General features: G+C 43.8%; 1 protein-coding gene across 1 annotated transcript in view; it reads right to left on the bottom strand.

The window, feature by feature from the left end:
- Positions 1 to 11035: 11035 nt before the first annotated feature.
- AR (androgen receptor) overlaps positions 11036 to 21661 on the bottom strand; it is a 155606-nt gene continuing 144980 nt past the window's right edge. The window contains 4 exon segments of the mRNA NM_001163891.1: positions 11036 to 11338; positions 11963 to 12120; positions 12990 to 13120; positions 17153 to 17297. Coding sequence (NP_001157363.1) covers positions 11183 to 11338; positions 11963 to 12120; positions 12990 to 13120; positions 17153 to 17297 — 590 coding nt within the window. The 3' untranslated portion in view covers positions 11036 to 11182.

The raw sequence follows: 21661 nt of genomic DNA, 5'->3' as shown, positions 1-21661 counted from the left end.
ATATATTTTAAAGATTTTATTTTTTTTCCTTTTTCTCCCCAAAGCCCCCAGGTACATAGTTGTATATTCTTACTTGTGGGTCCTTCTAGTTGTGATATGTAGGATGCTGCCTCAGCGTGGCTCGATGAGCAGTGCTATGTCCGTGCCCAGGATTCGAACCGACAAAACCCTGGGCCGCCCGCAGCAGAGTGCGCGAACTTAACCACTCAACCACGGGGCCGGCCCCCTTATACAATATGTTTTAGCATAGCTTCCATCTTCCAAAATTATTCATGTTACAGCTGTGTTCAAAAATCCCTAATTATTTTAACTGGTATTCTATAATCAGTTGTGAGGTGTGGCAAGTAATTTGCTGATAACATCTTAAATATTGCTGTTGGTGGATAATTTTCCTAAAAGTATACTATAGGAGGTTCAATTTTTTTCCCGTCAATACTGTCAGGCTCCATTGTATTTGTATTTGCTTTCTTAAAAAATAAGAAAGAGAAAGGGGCTAAGGGGCTAAAGGGGCTAAGAAAGAAAGAAAGGGAGAGAAAGCGGCTAAGTGATAGCTCTGTGTCAGGAATTGCATATAACCCTGAAGGCTCCCTTGAGAGTATGTCACACATGTGGCCATTATTGTTCACATGTGGCAACTAAGAATGACTGGCCTACAGAAGAAATTCTACCTCTTAGAAGGACACACAGGCCTTTCATAATGGGCCCTAGCCCATACTCATCTCCAACTCCGACTCCCCACTAGTTCCTCTTTGCTTTGTCTCAAAGCAGAAGCCATACTATTTCCTGCCTGTTGGGACTTCATCCATGCCTTTGGTTGCCTGCTCAGCTATCTCTCCCTCCTGTGGAATTTCATCTCATTGTTTCACTCCTGAGTCAGATGTGATCTCCTATAGGAAGATGGAATATTGTCTCTTCTTCTCCAGCATTTTTTCTGATTTCCTGTTTGAATGAAGATATGAGGCTCCAGCCCACAGAACCCCAATTTGGCTGGCTTCCCACAGCCTGCATTACCCCTTAAGATGATGCTACTGCTCCTCTCTGGGATGCCCCGTGTACCATCTAGGAACACCATGCCAGTGAGTATCACCTTAGGAAGGTCATAGCAGGTACCAGTGGGATAGTAGACACTACATGCTGTCACCACAGAGACCCTTGAACACATTCCAAGAATTGCACCAGGTCCTGAGGTCTTTGACAGATTGGTCTAATGTGAGGAGCCTGAGACTGGAAACCAGGAGATTGAGGGCTTCCAGTTTAGCCTTGGGGCCATTAATTATTCGGGAGCAGATTTTGAGCCAATCACTCTACCATGCTGAGCCTGTTTCCCTATCTGCAAAATGGACTTGATCCCTGACCTGCTTGCCTCCTCAGGATGTTAGGAGGTTCAGATGAAATCACGTGTTCTGGGAACTGAAATGCTAGCCTTGGGGCAGAGGCCAAACTCTTTAGTGTGACACACAGGCCCTCACTGGCTTTGCTCCTGCCTTTTTCCTTACCTTCTCTCACAGCCACACACTTTTTCAAACTTTTGCCTCTGGCTTAACTGTTTGTGGTTTCCCTTACAAGGCTGCTGTCTCTTACCTGAGGAAAAATGCCCTTTTCTTCACCCTCAGTCTCTTCATTGAACTTGGGTCATAGCCTAGACTTCTCTAAGAAGCCTTCCTTGACATTCCCAATAGACCATGCTAGGCATCCTTCTTCTCCACCCCAACAGAACTTTGAACTTCCCTCACTATAGCACCCATTACATTATATTACAATTGTTTGTGTCTTTGTCTGTCTCTCCCACTAATTGGAAGCTCCATGAGGACAGAGATCATGTCTGTCATGTTCCTGAGCAGGGTACATAGTGGTTGCACAAATAAATATTTGTTGAATAAATGAAAGAACAATTGGATGAGGGGATTATTGGATATTGTGCCCCTGTGAAGAGTCCCTGCATTCTTTTGAGCTGGTGGGATTCTCTCACAAGGTTAGTCCAACCATGACATTATCTACTCTTGACACTGTGTTACAAACATCAAAAGGGTTTGCTTTCTTTGGGACAAGTGTCACTGCCCAGGTGACAGGTGATGCGCCTCTCACAGCATCTGCCTGCTCTGCTGGCCTGTTTTCTGGTCTGAAATTTGAAGTACCCCATAATAAGCGGGGGGGGGGGGATTGTTTACATAGAGTCTGGCTTAAGTCAGCTTTGTTGGTAGAGTCTTGGTGGTTGGCAGTCAGACTAAGTTCCTCAAATGGCCTTCTCTTTGCTTGAAGCATCCTGGGAAAGAAGTTGAAGGAAGAGGGAAAGTTGTGGCCTGAAAAATGGTGGCAGGAGAATCTGAAAATTTGAATTATCTGCATCTTCCTGTTAACTCATAAAATTACATTTTCATACTTCAGTGCATCTTTTAAATCTCCCCCAATAATGCTCTCCTTCTCTGACCCTCCCCTGCAGTGGCACGAAGAAAACCTCTGGGAGTGGTAGGTGAAGCAGGTGCTGTGGTTGGAGTAGAGATCCTTGGGCTGTATACACAGGAATCATAGACAAGAAGTGGAAGCTCTCTCACCAGGGCTCTGAACCAGTGTGCAAGGGAATGGTAGAGGTTCTCAGGTGCCCCACCACTCTGGCATGCTGCCTGCAGGCACATGAAGGGTCTGTGAGCTGGCGGTTTTAGGGCTAGTTCCTTGTCACAGGTCCTATTTCACAATAACATTCAACAAGTCTTTTGGCCTGGTATCCTCCTGTAAAGAATGAGCAGTTTGGGCTAGATGTTGTCTAAGATCCCTTCTAACTCTGAAAAGGCAGAAATTATAAATCAAAGGTTAGCCCAATGTTGCCTGAGTGATGGATGTAGGAGGGCTGGAGGTGGATAGGATGGATTGAAGTCCCAGACTGGCTTGGCCTAAGGTACTTGATGGACTGTAAACTCACTGAAAGCATGGACTGTGTCATATTTAACTCCTATTTATCTCTGCTATTTATGAGATCATCTAAAAGGTAAATAAATTATTTCACTTTTGAGCCCTTTCCCCATCCATCAAGGGATTGACAGCATCTATTAGACAGGACACAACTGCCGCCCAGGTGTTCAGTAAATTTTTGAGTACAAACACGGGATTCTAGTCCTGAAACTATGTGTTCTAGGGATAATAAAAGGCCCTTTCCTTTTCCCTTTATGTCATGATTAATAAAAGTGTTGCTGCAGTTTGCAATAACCAGGGTGTCCACAATGGAAGGGGCTTCTCATCTCACGTAGTCCTATTCCACATCTTCAGACACACTCATTTTATAGATGAGAAAATTAAGGTCTGGAAAAGGGCAGAGTGTTGCCCAGTATCATATAGTGAATGAGCAGGCTAGAATCCTAGCTATACACCAGCTAGATGAACATGAGCAAGTCACATATAGGAATCCTGCCTCCAGGCTCTTTTTAATCCACTAGGTGTCCTTGTTCCCCTGACCTCTGTGCTTTGCTACTTTTTGGGAAATCTATGGTGGATACTACCTACCTTGTCACTTTGGGCAGGAGCTGGGTAGAAAATGAAACCAAGTAAGGTAGCTGTTAGGTTACTCTCTGTGGGTGCAAGAGAACCTAAGCAATGGTGGTTGGAGGGGCTCTTCTGGAGGCAGGCTCTGATTTATACACACAACCCACAAACATACATATTCTGTCTCTCTTACTCAGACACACACAAACATGCATCCCAAGAATCTCTGGTTTTCTTCTCTTCTCTATCAAGCACTGTTCTCAGGAAAAATTTGAGAAATCCATCCATTCTGAGGTGGTCAATCACAAACATGGGTCAATGTTGGATCCCTCTCAGGAATTCTGGTATTTTAACAGGGAGCAAAGTCAGAGCAATAAGCCCACCAGCTGGGTCACTTATGTTCTTACTGAATCTCCAACCCAGCCCAGTAAAGAGGCATTGTGACAATCCCTATTACAGGTGAGGACACTGAGGCATCAAGAGCTTTCATATTATTCCTTAACACATGACAGCTCATTGATGACCTGTATCTCAAGATACCAATTTGGGATCTCATAAGTATTCACACTAAAAGGAGACATCAGGGAGCCTTGTTTGAACTTTTGAAATCCCCAAAGGAGGCTGGCTTGGTTTTACCTAGTGGACAAGGATGATATGGCCTGTGAAAAATAGTGAGGATGTGAATGTGAATGTGCCCATTCCTTATCTGAGGCTTGGCTAGAACTAGGCAGTGAAGCTCCCTCCACATTTTATGCTTCCACAAGGATGAGAATGAGAGTGAACAGCTGGGTTTTGTGCGGCTTTCTCCTGGTTGACAAGCTTAGGGTTTTTGATGACAGGTTGTAATGGGCCATCCGTGTCCATCTGTGTTTTCTAGCCCAGACCCTTTGATGTTTTGGTGGTCCCAGGTTAACCTATGCTAAGGCCAACACATGGCAAATTTATAACCCCTGTGCAAAGGTTTTTAAAAATATATGAAAATCAAAGTAGCATAAAAGGCCACTGGGCATGATACCAACTCTTGACTTCAATAAAGAAAGCCAATAAAAAAAAGCTAATTAAAAGAACTCTGATGACATTCATCTGAAATTTTAGAGTGTTTTATGTTTTAACAAATTAACCATGGTGATAAGAAGACATTAGCAGCTTTTCTTGGGTCTCTTTGTTAACAATAACTTGAGCCTGCAGCCACAACAGGGGCTGTGGCCAAGTTTTAGCTGGCAGATCAGCAAGCCAATATTTTAGAGAATGGGTGACATTTCTGAAAGCAGAGACAGAGAGACAAACCCAGAGTCACACATGTTTTCCAACAAACAAATTTCTGCCATTTTTAATTGTATTTAGAGCAACAAAAGATTCCAAGATTACAAAAAGAAAACAGAACACTAGCGCTTGGGGCTGGTCCTGCTGCCCAGTGGAGGCCAAGTGCCGCTATGAGAACTGAAGCCCCATTGAAAGAAGTTTCAAGCAAAATTAATGATTCTTTTAAAAAAATCTCTTATGATGCTTTCTCTTTTTTATTTCTTTATTTTTTCCCTCAACATCAAAAATTAATTCTTACATCTGGTTACATAGTCTGCTCCCTCCTGCTGCCAAATTAATCTCAAGGACAGCACAAGACTGTCATGTCTGAGGCACTCCCTAATCACTGTTCCAGTCTAGGGGAAAGCAGAATGGTGTCATTGAGTGGTGAGGGGACTGTTTTTTAGCTTAGGTCATCTAAATGGTGGCTACTCTCAGCACCCAAGTGGCTTATGGGATAAGACAATCTCACAGGCACTTCACTGCAGGACAGTTAGCACCAAGGGCTAAGGGTGAGAGAGACTGCAGGCCTGGCCTGTCTGTTGTGCAGGGAACAGAGTCCCAAAATGCGAAGCATCAGCCAGGGAGGGCACCGCCAGAGAAGGAGCAACATTTCAAAATTTTCTTCCCTTTGGGGTAAGTGTGTGTTCCAGTTTTTGGTGGCTGATGGAATCTGCAGCCATATGACAGCCTTGTTAAGTGGCACATGTGGGGAATGTTTTAGGCCACAAGGGCTACTCAGTCCATAGCTTCTCACTTAATTCCATAAAAGGCTAAGAGACAAGTGGAATAAGAAAAGGAACCAGCACCCCTGCTATACAGAATTGGGGTTGGAAAACAATCAATGCGTATTACCTACTTTCTGGCCAAATCAAATGGAGATAAATCAAAGCTGAATCAAAGGCTGTTTTTCCCCTTAATACTCTACCTACAAAGTTCAAATACCACGCATTTTTGGGGCAGTGACATTTCAAATGGTTTGTTACCTCAGCTGAAGTGTCTGAAGAGGAGTGACTAATATGGATTTTTCTGCCTTCACCTAGAAATGGTTGAGGGTTGGGAGGCTCTGGGCAACAGATCCCAGTGTCAATCTCTTAATTAAAGAAAAACACCCCTACCCATGGGCAGAGATGGACCTGTACCTACAGAAATACAACTTATAGTACATTGACAATTTTTTAACAGACAAAAACACATTTTCATTGTTAAAAGCTTCACAGAACATATCCAAAACCAGAATTAGAGCACACAGACATCCAGTAGCAAGAGCACCTCAATCGCAGGTGAGTGAATTGTGTGAAAGATGGAGCACTTGCTCCAGGTTCCCAAGTGCAGGAAACTGCCTTTTTTTCACAAGGATGGTGAAGAACAAAGAATGCCCTTCTTCTTCTAACTGCTCAGCTCCCATTAGGGGGCCATTGGCTAATTATTTGGGTGGGCCTTTGTCTCCTAGTCTGGCCTTGCCTATGGTAAATCCCAGTCAGTTCCAGTAAGTCTTCACCACCCTTTACACATTCATCTGTCTTGGGCTAGTAAAGTGCAATACATCATGTACCCTTTTCCCCTCTCTGTTCCTTTTGCAAGGCCTGTGGGTCAGGCCCCAATAGGCGCAGAGGTCTCTTAGTTATCTGATCAACCCAGGTGTCTTTTCTGTTCTGAGAGAGCTTCCAAAATGTAACTGCAGCCTCTCTCACAAGTACATGGTATCAATTATGACCTGGAACCAAATATAAAGGTGCAGAGAAAGGTAAAGCTATCAGAACATATTATATCTATATATATATAATTCAATTTTGAAACATGGATACAAATACTCATTTACAATATATTTCAACCTTCTGCCTTAGATCGCAGAGAACTTTTTGTGTTGTCCAAAGTGGGCAGAAATGAGAAATTCTGCCTGCTGTCTCTCTAGTGCAAAATCTAGTCCTTTAAACACTCCCCTTCTCAGCAAGGGCTTCACATCTTCAGATAAGCTAACATGGGCACTAGCAAACACAGTGGCCAAGACAGCTCCATGTCCATCCATGCAATAATGGAGCTTTAGGAATTTGTTCAGCAACTACTAGAGAAAAGGAAAGCTAGTTTTGCTTATAAAATCACTTAGTGAAGGAACCATAATCCCATTCTTTTCCTAAAATTATCTTCCATTCTTCTAAATATGTATATTGTTGGGGAAAAACCCCACAAAACTCTTATAAGTCAGTCACCAGCAAACTCCTTTAGTCTGTCTTTGGATACCTTACCCAAGAGGCACTAATGCTTGTTCCCTCCCTGCCCTTAAAAAATTTGGTATCTTAGCAGATACAGTGTAATCTTTGGTTACATAATGTGGTGCTTTCATCTCTTTGTCTTTTTTTTAAACTGCTTTCAAAGATTTTCAGAGAGATTAGTGGTGAGAACAGACCTGCCTATAAAAGGCAACAGGGGTAGAGACTTCATTTTACAAGAAATTGCGTATGCTAAATGGCTTATTTTGACTTTAAGTTTGGGATTTGATCCTGTGCTTTACCGTCCCTGGTTCCCATGACCCCCTACAGGGGGTCAAGCACTTGGCCCACTGCCCTCTCACCTGGGCTCCTGGAACAGGATAACTAGTAGTTAGCCTCTTGTTTTCACAGAGTCATGCAGGGACAGTTAGTGGGCTATCTGGAGAAAGTCTCATGAAGTGCAACCCTGGCACGGGGCTGGGAACGGGTAGAGGGCACGGCTTGGGCTTTTGCGCCCTGTTAAATATCAAGGGAGAAAAGAGGGCAAGGCCATGTCTGTGCTGTGCCTAATGAAACACTTAGAAACTACTTGAAGCTGAAAGTTAAGTCATTTGTGTAGTGTGAGTATCATGTGGATGCTGGACCTTATATTCTCTTAAAGTACAAATAGAATACTTCTTGCTATATATGCATATATGCATTTAGAAGTAGAGTATGGACAGAGAAGGACTCTAGCATCAGTACATTATTTCTCAACCTGGACAATCACCTCAGCAACTACCCAAAGGACAGAGTGAAGCATTTTTTCTCTTTTTTAGTACCAGTTAACATATATAAAAATATATGTATTACTGATTTTCTTTTTCAAAGAGATATGACAGAATCCTTCAAAAAATCACTTTCTTATTAAAAAAAATGAATTCTCCAAGAACATGACACTGTCTGTGGCATAGAAAAGCTGTGGAACAAAGAACCCAACCCCCATTTCAGCTCAGAGGCCAAGTCTGGGTGAGCTGCCCAATGAACAAGAGCTGAAACTGCCACACGACTCTCTTCTTTGGCCACAAAGTTTGTGACCTTGGCAGCTGTCTGCTGCCCAGCACAGACGGGGCCTCCTCCTTGGTGCTCTTTCTTTTTCTCCTCTTCATTCTCTGTCCCCATCAAGCACTGCACATCTCTTTGGAGATAGTCCCTGTGAGTTGTCTGGTGAGTGATCTTCATCTTCCAGCTCACCATGTGAGTAGGTCTGGATGGCCGATCCTTCATGGGTGAGCACAGTGTACCAACCACATCCACTCTGTTTGTAGAGCAGAGTGCGTGCAAAATGAGACTTTTGTCAATTACACTGGCTAGAACATCAATGGCCAAAAGAAAAAAAAAATCCCCCCTTCATCTGTGGGAGAACAAAGCCAAGCTAAAATCTCCTTTGCTCACTGAAACCTCAGTGTAAAAACAGTAGGCCTAAAGCCTTGTTTAGGCCATTTTCCCCTAGTCTTGCCGTTTGGAAATCTGGAGTAATACAGCTGTTGCTGCTTTTAATTACACTGCAGTTTCACTGATTTTTGGCTTTCACAAATGAAAAACATATATATTCATAAAGACAAGAGTCACGATTGGGAAATCCATAAAGATGAAAAATCTGATAGTCAGAGAAATGGTAAAGAGAGCCTCTAGTATTTACAAGGAGAGGTATTAGAATGACTTAATCAAATCCATGTACCACAAAAGATGAAAATCATTTCAAAACAGATGTAAAGAAACTAATAAAATGTAACGTAGTTTAACTGAAAAGAATGGTGGATTTTTTCTGTTTAAAACAGCTAAAAGTGATCTTGTGAGCTTACATAAGCCAAGTGGTGTCATAACAAAGAAAACCAGAATTTCTCTATTCTATCCCAGAAAGAAAGCCTGTCAGCTTTAGTTTTGTCCAGCAATCTTGGATTGGTATATTACCCATCTTAGGTTCCCCCTCCCTTGTTATTTAAAGCAGCTGTTTTGCAAGTTCATTTGGCTATTAATATCAGCACAGAAATCAGGGGAGGAAACTCATGTAGATCATATCATGTCACTCTGAAACTATCTTTTCAACAAGTAGAGTGAACCAACTGAAATGGGCAGCTTGGTGACCGGCCCCTAATTTCTTAGTTTAGCAGGTGAATTTAAGAGATAAGTGAGAAGGCAATGTCCATGATGAGAAAGTTGGTAGACATTCCCCCTGCACTGGGGATTAGGGGACAAAGTTGATAGAACAGAGGTGTGCCAAAGGACTATTTGAAACCAGTGTCCCAGGAACACACCCTGAGTTCATAGGTGGCAGCCCAACAGAGTGACAACAACCAAACCTTTCCAGAGAAGGCCAAAGTTCTGTAGTCTCAATGTTTCAGCCTCCCTCTGACTGAGAGGCAGCAATGAAGGTGGGAAGTCTGAGTGAATATGGCCAATGTCAGAGCCCAGAATCAGCAACAGAGGAGGAGGATGAGTAAACTCACCAGATGGTGCCCATCTGGCTTTAGATTTTGCCTCTGAAGACTTGACTTTAGTAGTCTGAGTCTCCTCTTGGTTTCTTCTCTCTTCTTCCCATGACTTTTGTAAGTGGATATGCTGAGTGGTAAGGAGAGCATTTACAGAGTTTCTGGTTCTAGTGCTTTCATTCTTCCCACCCTGGTAATTGAGTTTTCTCTTCAACCCTGATCTGGGTAGCCCCTTTAGCTGCTCTGAAGGAGGAAGTGGTCATTTTTCCACTTGGTGGGACGTTATCATCTCTGAGGGACAAGGGCAAGACGCTCAGCTTGTCCAATTCCATTAATGCCTTCTTTCCAGTTTGTCTAAGGGCTCCAGAGATCTGATGGTTGATGAGAGATACTGGTAAGAAGTCTCTGAGCCTACTGGCATCTAGAGATAGTTGTCAAGACTGCTGGCTTGCTAGCCTTCTTGGTGGTTGGGGCTCTTAGCAGAGAGTCTGTGAACATGCCAAAAGAAGTGGACACGCTTCACCACCATGGCTGTAATGCAGTCTGGTGAAGTTCAGGCCCACAGAACACTGAAGGGAGGGTGCAGGAGCTTGCAGCTGCATGGAATCAGGCAGAAAACATTGAGGTCTTTTAAAGGTGGAGGCAAAGAGGGATAAAATCTTCATTGTCCTAAGCAGGATAACAGCCAAGCTACCACTTCCTTTTCCTCTGACTCCAGCCCCAAGCTCCTGCTTAGCCCACAAATGGGAAAGCAGACCTGGATCTGGATGGGGCCTTTCAAAGGGGCAGATCTTTTCTCTCCTTCTCACTCATCTTAGTCTTCGTTGGAAGTGGCCAAGTTTTGGCTAAAAAGAATATTTGGTTCAAAGCTCCTAGAAAAGCTATGGAAAGTCAATTTGAGGGTGGAGACAGAGGGTGAGAGAGAAAAGGGATTGGGGGGAGGCGTTCACATGCAGACAAGTCTTCAAACAAGAAGCACATTTTCAGTACAACGAATTGCACTGCAGTTGACCAGTCTAGACTTCAGGGGCCAAGGCTGTGGGCAGGTACTAGTGATCCATCTGTCCTCTTTATTCTCTCTTAAATCTGCCCTCTGCCTCAACTCAGCTCTGGGTTCACCCTGCCCTCTAATGGCAATAGCCATTGGCAAAAAATAAAAGTCTCCCAGAGAGGGAGGATTTGGGAAAAAAAGCAGTGACTCCCCATGGGCTTGCAATTTTCACCTTATTCTAGTCACCGTTGGCCTCTTTGAGGATTTCTGTTTGTTTTTATATTTTTTAAGAGGAAAAAACCCTAGCAAGGTTTTTGTTTTTGTTTTCCCAGATACTCTGAGCTCTCTAAACTTCCCATGGCATTAGGTAAGTAAATGTTTGTGTGGCTGGCACATAGCGCAGTGTTATAAACAAGCACAACTTGACACTGGGCTACATGAGGATCATCACAGATTTAAAGGAATACAACACCATTCAAAACACCGATAAGAGTCGTGGCAGGGAGCAGAGTCTGAAAGTGCCATGGGACGGTCAGAGAGGGAGGGAAAAAAAAGAAAGGAGGAAAAGAGAAAAAGCCCAGCAAATAGAACTCAGGAACATCTTCATGACAGACTGTACATCAATAGAGGAAATTCCCCAAGGCACTGCAGAGAAGTAGTGCAGAGTTATAACAGGCAGAAGATATCTGAAAAGGGGAGTAGGGTGAGGTGAGGAAATGGGGGTTTCCAAAGCTTCACTGCGTGTGGAAATAGATGGGCTTGACTTTTCCAGAAAGGATCTTGGGCACTTGCACAGAGATGATCTCTGCCATCATTTCTGGAAAGTCCACGCTCACCATGTGGGACTTGATTAGCAGGTCAAAAGTGAACTGATGCAGCTCTCGTGCAATCTGTAAGGGGACAATAGGAGAGGGAGAAAACAGAGTTGACAAGGAGTTGGCTTCTGTCAAGTTCTCCCCCGACACCTTCGATTTCCTCCTCTTTCTGTGTCCTTGGTGCTCCCTGTGTGTGTCTGTGTGTGTGCACATATGCCTTAAATGGTCTCCAGGGACTCACTGAGGTCCCTTAAGAGATCTTCCACACCATTGCAAGCTCTCTGACTCAGGACTGGGTGTTCCTTTTCCCCAGCACACACACACACACACACACACACACACACACACTCTTTCTCTCTCTCTCTCTCTTTCTCCCTCTCACACACACATACATACATAAACTCACATGCACGTGACTCAAGCAAGAAAGGGAAAACATCCAGGTCTGTTTTGTCTGCCTAGACTACTTATCTGCTCTAAGCCCCTTCCCTGAGTCCCAACTGCTTTCACAACATCCAGCTGGGACATTGTGACCTGTGTTCCTTTCTTTTCCATGGCATTTTCTTCCTGGGCCACACTCAAAGCCAGAGGGGAATGGAAGCACCTCCAACAGGTGGTGCCAGACCATAGAAAAGCACATTATCACTTGGCTCTATCAGGCTGCTCTCCCTGCCAAAGCATCCTCCATCATTTGCTTACAGGCTGCACAGAGTCCAGGAGCTTGGTGAGTTGGTAGAAGCGCCTTGAGCAGGATGTGGGATTTTTTCTCTTGCACGCAATGATACGATCAAGTTCCTTGATGTAGTTCATTCGAAGTTCATCAAAGAATTTTTGATTTTTCAGCCCATCCACTGGAACTGATGTGGGATGAAGACAGAATGGGAAGGGAAGCATGCCCACGAAGGAGCGTTAGATAAAACACCAAGTTTTCTTACCACAAACTTGATCCCCACCCCCACAGGGAGGGAACCATCTACTTGGCTTCCTGTCCATTGAAGTCTGTATGCCTGGGGCATTCAGTCTGCCATGAAGGTCTTAGGGAAAAGGCTGGCTGGACCCAATCTGAAGGGCATCAAGTAATCAAGTAAATAAAATTTACTGAGCCTTTCCTTTTTCTAGTCTTCTCATCTACACATTTCTCAGGACCTAACGTTTTACTTTGTCCATGGTTTAGCTCTGATTTAGATAACTAAAACCCATGGCTTTGAATATAAAATTTCGCACTATTTTTCCCTCACAGAAGCTAAGGCAGCATTCTACTTAGAAGTGACATTAAAGAAATGTTCCCTGGCTGCCAGATAAACCCTGTCTGAGTTGTTTACATAGACCTCCTTCTATCAACGGAAGAGGAAATTCCTTCCAAGAGGCAATCTCTTCTGCCCTGCAAGAAATATAAGGTTGTCCTTGCCTGATTCTATGGTAGAAGCTATCAGAAAATTCAGAGACCTGCTATAACCAGCCAGAAAGGCCTCAGCCCAAAGAGAGACTGGGGACAGGTGGGGATCTAATGGAGGTTGAATTCTAGCAAAGAAATTGGTCTCTAGCCATGAAATTCATCCTTGTTAGAAAAAAGGATGCTAAGGTAGTATAGAGAAGGGAGGGTGAAAGAAGAAGGAAAATGTCCAGGAGTTTGCTTCTCTCCGATAACCCTTTAATGAAAAAAGCAGCTCCCCTCTGAGCCTCTATGCCCCCAGGGGCATTCCCTGCCCCACCCCCAGGCACTTACTAATGCTGAAGAGCAGCAGTGCCTTCATGCACAGGAATTCTTGGGGGGTGATTTGGAGCCATCCAAATTCTTGAGAGAGATGCCTCATTCGGACACATTGGCTGTACATCCGGGACTTGTGCATGCGGTACCTGGGAAGAAGACACACAGAGGAAGGAGAATAGTGAGGAAACGCTTATAATAAGCCCAGAGAGAATGTTTCTGGTTGCCCTGCCCTCCCCAGGTTTTCCAAGAAGTGCTTGATGTTTCTCTTGCTGGTGTTTCAGTGACAAGGAACAAGGTTGTTTATTATTTTTTTTCTAAAGTCCTGACATCCAGATAACCACTCATCTTCCCTGGCCAGGATATGGGTTAGCACATGGAATTTCCAGGTCCCCATGCCCCTCTTGTTTCCTGAGACAAGGACAGGAAAACCTAACCAAATGAACACAGTGGGCCAGGCATATGTTCTCTCTGACTATAATTCTAATATTCCAGTTAAAGCCAGAGCCAGAACCTGCCTCTCAGGCATCCCAACTTGGAGGATTTCTAGGAGATAGGCCTTAGAAATCAACTCTTAACATAAAGACATCAGGATTCCTAAGTGACTCCAATAGTTCACCCTGTCAATTTCCCTGCCTCTTGACTTAAATGTCATTTCCCATACTAGAAATTTAATCATTTCTTTAAAAAATCCCAGGAAAAGAGATACCCCATTGTCCCTTCAAAATGAGTTCTAATGCTTATCAAATCAGCCAGGAAATGTTTCTGAATGTCCAATTTAAATGTCCCCTACTGAAGGGGAGTCTACTCTCATATACTGGCCATTCCTTACCACGGTTTGGGAGTTGTAAATATATGTGAGCTGCTTTTATTATAGTGACTTGTGAACAGATCACCACATTATCACCTATGAATTATATAGGGAAGTGGCCAAGGCTCTGACAGCTTCTCGGAGGGAGCAATCTCTCTGTTCCATGAGTTGCCACAGCAAGCCTCTAAGAGAAGATAAAGCATCCTCCTGCTAATAGGCCTTCCTGGTTTTCAGCACTTCAGAAACTGTGTGTGTGTGTGTGCGCGCGCGCGTGTGTGAGAGAGAGAGAGAGAGAGAGAGAAAGAAACAAAGAGAAACTGATACTATATCTTGTGGAGAAAGAAAAAGAAATTTGACATCTACTTAAGGGGTGAGGAAAAAGACCTCTCAGAGAGGGCCTGAAGGCTGTGGTTTGACATTTTGGTCCCCAAACCACTAGTCTCATCCACAAGGTGAGCAAGCCTGGTGCTGGCTGGGTGGAAGCTCAGCACCCTATCTCAGAGAGATCTTGGCTGGCCTGGAGAAAGAGGGAAGGGGGCAGATAGTGTAGAAGTATTCAATTCAGGCTGAAGCCCAACTGGAAAGAGGAAGTGTTTAGATAGTATCACAAGTCAATTGACCAGAACAGTGTTGCTCCAAGCTCTTTCACCCTGGAGAATTTTTGAATAAGATCTGCTGACCCTGGAGTCTAGCCCTGCTCAGGTCTCCACTGTACTTCCAAGCCTATGTTGATGACAACATTGCATTCTTTTTACCATTGAAATCATGGTCTTGACATGGAAGACTGCTGTTAATACTGCAGCAGGCCCCAGGGACAGAGAAGGTAGGGAAAGGAGGGAAGAAAAGAGTGAAAGGCAAGAGAAGGAATTCAGAGGGAAAGGGAATAAAAAGAGGAGACAAAGAGCAAAAAAGAACAGGGAGAGAGTTAGAGGAAGGAAAGAGAGAAGAGAGTGGAAGGTAGAAAACAAGGGAGCAGGAATGGAGTTCAGAAGGAGAGCAGAGGTAGATGAGAGTAAAAGAGAGTGGATAAAAGGGGAAATAAAAATTGGAAAACACTGAGCACAGTGCCTTGCACACAGTAAGTGCTCAATAAATGACATGTAGAAAAGTGCCATTATGATACTATTCACCATCCTACAGACGAAGAGATTGAGGTTCAAGGAAGTTCAGTAATTTACCCAAGGTCACATAACTAGGGTACAAGCCTATTACACTCAAAGTATTTCTTGTCCACAAAGAAGGGAGGAGGAAGGACGAAAGCAAGGCTGATGACAGGATTTGGTGTCACAGAGATCAGCAAATGGGTTGGCCCAGAGTTCCTGTGTTCCTCTTTGGGCCTTAGTCTCCCCATTAGTACCTTGAGGAGGCCAGCAGAAGTTAGTGGCTTTCAATTGGAGAGGTATTGTGTCCCTAGTGGGTGCTATAAATGTGTGGGGGTAGTTTGGGCTGTTACAGTGACAGGGATCCTATTTGATATTTAGTGGGCAAGTGCCAGGGATGTTAAACATATTCCAATATATGGGAACACAATGAAAAATTATTCCTTCGACAATGTCAACAGCATCCTTGTTAAGAAACACTCATTTAGATGTTTCTAGGGACCCTAAGAGCTCTAACATAGTGAGTTCCTACAAGAGGAAGGTGAGGGAGGGTGGTTGTTTCAGGATCCCTGGGCTTGATAGGTCTAGGACCCTGACCCTGTAGAGAGTCCTCTGGTACCTTTTGATGAAATACATGGGATGGCCAGAAAACTGAGGTGGGGTGCCACATATTTATGCAGAGGCATAGAAGGACATGAGGATTGAGAAAATAACCAAGTATCACCTTGCAAAGTTTCCAAGGTCTTAGGGCTCTGAATGGGGAGGGGTGGTACAGGTGCCCAGGGAGTATATTCAATTACTGGAGGACAGCAAGAGAGTGGAGATGAGAGATGAACAGGAAGGGGGATTTTTAAGGCCTACCCCAGAAGATACCATCATAGGTAACTCTTGGGAGATCCGGAAACCACAAAGCATGTTGTGCCAGAAGTCCAATGGTTATTCTTAGCCTCTGGCTACCAGGGCTGGCTGGGTGGAAAAGGGCAGCTGGGGACACTCTTTTCCCCCCAGATGGCACTTCTGTACTGGAAAGAACCACCGGCCTACAGATTTTATTTTATTTAAGACTCTTCTGGGTTAGGGGTCTGGAAGGGAGGGAAGGTCAATTCATGCCCTGATCAAAGGGATTCTCTGTGGTGAGACTAGCTCAAGGTCCTTGGGAATATTTTTCTGGCCAGCTCCATTCACGATGCCATCAAAGGACCTCAAACAGCAGACAAAGAGAAGATTATCACTATTAAGAAAAGAGTATCAGAAAGGTACTTTTTTAATTTGCTGCCTGTTATGAGGCAGACATTTCACATCCATTAGCTCCCATTTTAGTCATCATAACAAATCATTTAAGAAAGCTGTATTTTATTAACAGATGAGGAAACTGAGGGTCAGGAAAGTTAACAGTCTTGCCCAAAGACAATGATGGAGGAAATAACAGAACAGAGATTTTAGTTGAGAAAAGTATAATTCCAAAATTTGAGCCCTTGGCCAAATTCATGAAGGATAAATAGAACTGCTAGCCGGGCAAGCTTTAGTTAAACCTGTTTTTAAAAGAAGGGAAGTGGCTGGGCCATGGTTACATGGCCAGAGAGTGGTGGAGCTGCTCCTCCCCATCACTTACCACCATGAGGCAGTATAAGAGCTGGGAGTTACACAGACATACTTTGAATTCTGTTGCCAACATGCAATAGCCGTGTGACCTTGGGTGAGTCACTTTATTTTGTTGAGCCTAATTATCCCCATCAATTAAAAAAAGATTATCCATAAAAAGGGGAAATCAGGTTATCATGAAGGTTCAATGAGAAAGGATTTAAAAAGTATCCAGTATACTCCTGGCACAAAGGAGGTGCTCAACAAATAGTGATGGGCAGTAGCCCACAGTGATAGCAAAGGGACCAAAGAAACTTCAGCCCTCACAGCTAGAGTCTCTCTGCCCATTCCCTATGCTGATCAGAGTGAAGGGAAGGGACCCTGACACAGAGTGAGGGGAGGTTCTGAGATAAGCTACAAAGCAGGTCAGAGGCATGGGAAAAATACCAGGATTGGGTCTTGGGTGGGAAAGGGATGGCTTTAGCACCAACCCTCCTTGCCTCCCACCAGTTGCCCTTCCAGTCGGGGGAAATGCACCTCAGATTGGGCAGGTTGGCTGGGGCTTCTACTGCCTTACTGACAGGTAAAATGGGCTAACCCCCTGTGTTACTCCCATTACCATCATCACCACCAACGAGGTCTGGCTAGGATGCTATGTTTCTGTGAGTTCTGGGAACATGAGCACTTACTCATTGAAAACCAGGTCAGGGGCGAAGTAGAGCATCCTGGAGTTGACATTGGTGAAGGACCGCCAGCCCATGGCAAACACCATAAGCCCCATCCAGGAGTACTGAATGACTGCCATCTGGTCGTCCACGTGCAAGTTGCGGAAGCCTGGAGATGGGGCAGAGGCAGTGGTCAGACTGGGCTTTCATGGGCTGAGTGAAGTCTGGGCCTCTGCTGGGCTGACAATCTCTGGCACTCTGGCAGCCCTGAGGAGCCCCAGGAACCATCAATGTTAGGAGAGCAGGGGGAGAACAAACTATATGATGGGAATAATATTGCTTGCCCTCCCTACTTCATTGAGCTGCTCAAATGAGATGGTGATGGAGGCAAAAGGGGCATTGTCAGCTGGAAAAGAACAATAATCTAACACTTATTGACTGCTTACAATGAATGAACTCTTTTCTAAGCATGTTACTTATATTAACTCATTCATTTCTCACAACCCTCCGCTCAAGTAGGTACTATTAGTATTTCCATTCTGTGAATCAGTAAAAGTGAGTCACAGAAAGGTTGAAGAACTTGTCCAAGATCATAAGGCTAGTATTTGGCAGTTTAACTTCCAAAGCCAAGCAATGTTCTGATTCCAAAGCCCATGTTCTTGATCACTATGCCTTTCTGAAGATGCCGTGTGATAATTATTTCTCCCAGATGAACAGCTCTTTTCACTTTACAAAGCTCTTTTCTAGCTATAATCTTATTTGACCCTTCTAACAACCCTGGGAGAGGGATATTACTACATATCAGCATATGGCGGAATGCCTTTCACAGCCACTGCCTTCTCCACGCCACCTTCAGGCTCTCTCTCTTTTCTGACCCTTTTTCTGCCTCCCACGTCCTCTCCATTATTTTCTATTCAACAAGTACCCTGGCCCTGCTAGTTTCCTACTGTAGGGTAATTCCTGCCCTGCTGTTATTATTATACACGAACAGGCCCTTTATGATCTGCTTCCTTCAACTAATTTCTTGTCATTTGCCTTCTCATAATTTAGGTTCTAGCTATTCTGCAGAACTTACAGTTTGCTGAACACACCAAGCTTTCTCATGCCTCTATATCTCTGCTATCTCTGCACAGGCAGTTGCCTTTGCCTAGAATGCATTCCTCCCTCCCCAGGCTTTCCATCTGATAAACACCTACTCATATTTCAAATCTTCACTGAAAGCTGCCTCCTCTGTGAAGCCTGTTCCAACTCATTCAAGCAGAAGACTTAATGATTCTTCTTTTACCTTCTGACTGTACCTTGTGTAACTCCATCCAATTATAACAATCATTACACAGTATTGGAATTTATGTACACATCTGTCTCCCCCACAAGACTTGGAGCTTCTTGAATACAGCGACCATCCCCCTTCGTATTCATCTTTTCCTCCTTAGTACATAGCACAGTTCAGATATTTGAGTAGGCATTTGAGAAATATTAATTAAATGGACTAAGGACTCATTTTTTTTTTATTTTATAAAATGGGAATTAGATGTTCTCCAAATTACCCCCCTTAAACTCAGAGAACACAGGCTCCCAGGTGCTACCTCCACAATACCACATAGGTAGAACAGATGTGGCTATGTTGTGCTAGAGGTTTCCAAACACTTAGATGCTTAAAGTATCAGCTCAGAGCTCATCCCTCACCAGCACCCAAGTTCTCTTCTCCCCAACAGATATAGAATTGTCTGAAATTTCATCTTGCTATATACCTCATTAACAATTCTTCCATGAATTAAGATAATCCTTTTAGCTTTCCTGTTGATGACCTCATTTATCCCTCACAATAACCCTAGAGGGTAGGCAATGTGACAATTATTTCGTCAAAAAAGAGCCCGAGGGCCAAAGAAGTTAACTGACTTCCCAAAGGTCATATAGTCTATATGTGGCTGAACTGGGACTAGAACCCAGGTGTTCTAATTCTCTTTTCCAGTGCTTCTTCCACTCTACTGCTGAAGGACACAGCTCAAGAACTACCAAGGTCATGAGTTTTTCTTAGCCAAAGGCTCAAGTCTGAAGTCTATACTATTTAGACACAGTGTCCTGCTTTGTTGGTACTTGCTCACCCACACACACCTTATTTCCCTTTTCTTTTCTTTTAGGTCCCAAGCCTACTAAACATCAGGGATTCTAGAATCCCTCATATCACCACCCTTGGATGCAATCTTAGCTTCCAGGTCTGTGCCTCCCATCTTCACTGTGGTGACATACTGACAGACTGGCCAGAGCCTCAGACTCCAGAGTATTTCTTGCCTGAAGCCCTTCTGTAGCACAGAATGGCTGGGACCTACTCTTCCCAGTAGGAGACAAAAAGCATGGGCCAAGCATGGGGATCCAAGGATCTCTTGGTGAAGGAGGCTGGGAGTTTGAACCCTGCACCTCTGGGGTGGGAGGCAATAGGAAGCAAGAAAAGCCTTGGCTAGTGAGTGTGTGAATGTGAGAGTGCATAGGGAAAATGAAGATTGAACTGTACAGGTACCAAGGAACCTGTCAATGCTGATGCTTTTGCTATCCCTGAGATTTCAGAGAGCTAACAAAGAGGGAAAAAAAGGGACAGCTTAGTCTGGCTGTAATACTAATTAACAGTCCCTAGTGAGAGCTGCTTAGCACTCAAGCCTAATTACTGTGTACACATCAGCAACATAGCAGGCTATGTTCCTCTAGGTCTAATCTGGTTAGAGTACCTAACTCTGTTCTCTAATGCCCCGCCTTTGAAGTAGCCTGCTCAGATAGTGTGGCTATCAAGGGATGACTTGAGGAAACAGTAGCTCCAACCTACAGGTTTCCTTCAGCACGCATTCACTTAACACCTATTTGGCACTGTATTAAGCTGTTCTGGCGAAATAGAGAGGAGTCATTCTCAGGTTTTGAAATACACCAAACAGTTTAGCAAGCAGGGGCAGTTTCTTTGGGACTCTATGTTCTCACTAGAATCCAATCAACATCATTTCTTAGCAATCTGCAGTGAAAACCTGTAGTATCATGCCTAGTCTGGGAGAACACGCCCAAAGAAAGGCCAATTAGAAAATCTTTGCTGCTCCAGTGCACCCAACAGCCAAGGTCTTCAAAGAAGACGATTCACCCTTGGGACACATGCATGAGCTTCTAGGCAAGCCTAGTAGCAGCTTAAATTGATTTTAGTGAAGGCAGTGGCTTAGCACTCAAGCCTCAGAATAATGACCCACCATTTACAGAACATCTACTATGTTTCAGCTACTGCACCAGGTGCTCTTTATACATAATCTCTATGTTGATAACAATTTGCAATACAGTGATTGTTCTACCATCTCTACAAATGAGGTAAGAGAAGCACATGTAGACCTCTGATTTGCTCAAGGTCACATAATTAGCATATAATTAAGATTTCAAACAGATACATCTGATTATAAATATACTGTGTATACACAATCTACTCACCCACCCTCAATTAGCAGTTTCATCTATTAATGTACCAGGTACTATACTAGGCAATTTACATATATCATCACTATCACAGAAAACTTACAACAAAATTTATCTGAGTAGGTGCCTAGCACAATGCCTCACATATGACTGGAACTCAATCTCTTGAATGAGCAAACAACTTGAACTAGTAGGTGATCAGGGTCAGAGATAATTTCCTTGGACAATCTAGATGATGAACTGACACTGCCTTGCAGACTTGTTAATGTAAAGAGAGGGGTTCCTATCCTGGGGGTTGGGCTGAGGAAAGCTAGTGACTCCCAGTCATACAAATTCTGCCAAAATGATTTGCACTAGGTTATTGTTAAGATCACCAAATTAGAAATCAGGGGGTATGAGTCCAAATTCTGGCTCCATTTGTTAAGTCACCAAATGGAACAAGTTAGTTAAGCTCTCTGAGCCTTAACATTTGAAATGGAGATAATCGTCCTTATGCTTCATAGAACTACTGTGAGGATTAAGTAGAATCATCTATATGAAAAGGTTCTCTATCCTATAAAATGGGACAATTTAGGTGTGGCAACTGCTTGGAAAGATTAAACTGAACGTCTGTTATACATATGACATCAAGACATCCAGTGATAAGAATTAAAGCAACTTTCTCTTCTTTCTTTCTTGTATTTTTTCCTCCCTGTGTGAATCCTGTGTTTTGGCTCAGTACATACATACCCAGAATCCTTGGGCCTTCTTTCCAGTGATCTTATTGGCTAGTCAATCTCAGCTTCCTAAGCTGGGAAGGTGTTAGGGAAGGTCTGATGGCTGTGAATGGGCCTTGTGAGTTGTAAAGACAAAACAGGGGCTAGACAGCCAAAATGCAATGTCTTCAAAGGCAGCAAGTCCACATTATGACCCAAGTGGCCTTGGACAAAACCTTGGCCCCTCACTGTAAAGCCCAGCGCTATAGAACTATAAGGGTACTACACAGACTATGGGTGGAGTGGGATGAGGAGGGGATTGGAATTAGGAGGGGACCTGTACTCAAGTTCTGGCCCTGATACTTTCTGACTGTGTTACTATAGGCCAAGCACATCA

Source organism: Equus caballus, chromosome X, assembly GCF_041296265.1.
Source record: "Equus caballus isolate H_3958 breed thoroughbred chromosome X, TB-T2T, whole genome shotgun sequence".
In the NCBI taxonomy this organism is placed as follows: domain Eukaryota; kingdom Metazoa; phylum Chordata; class Mammalia; order Perissodactyla; family Equidae; genus Equus; species Equus caballus.
This window is presented reverse-complemented; position numbering and strand designations above follow the sequence as displayed.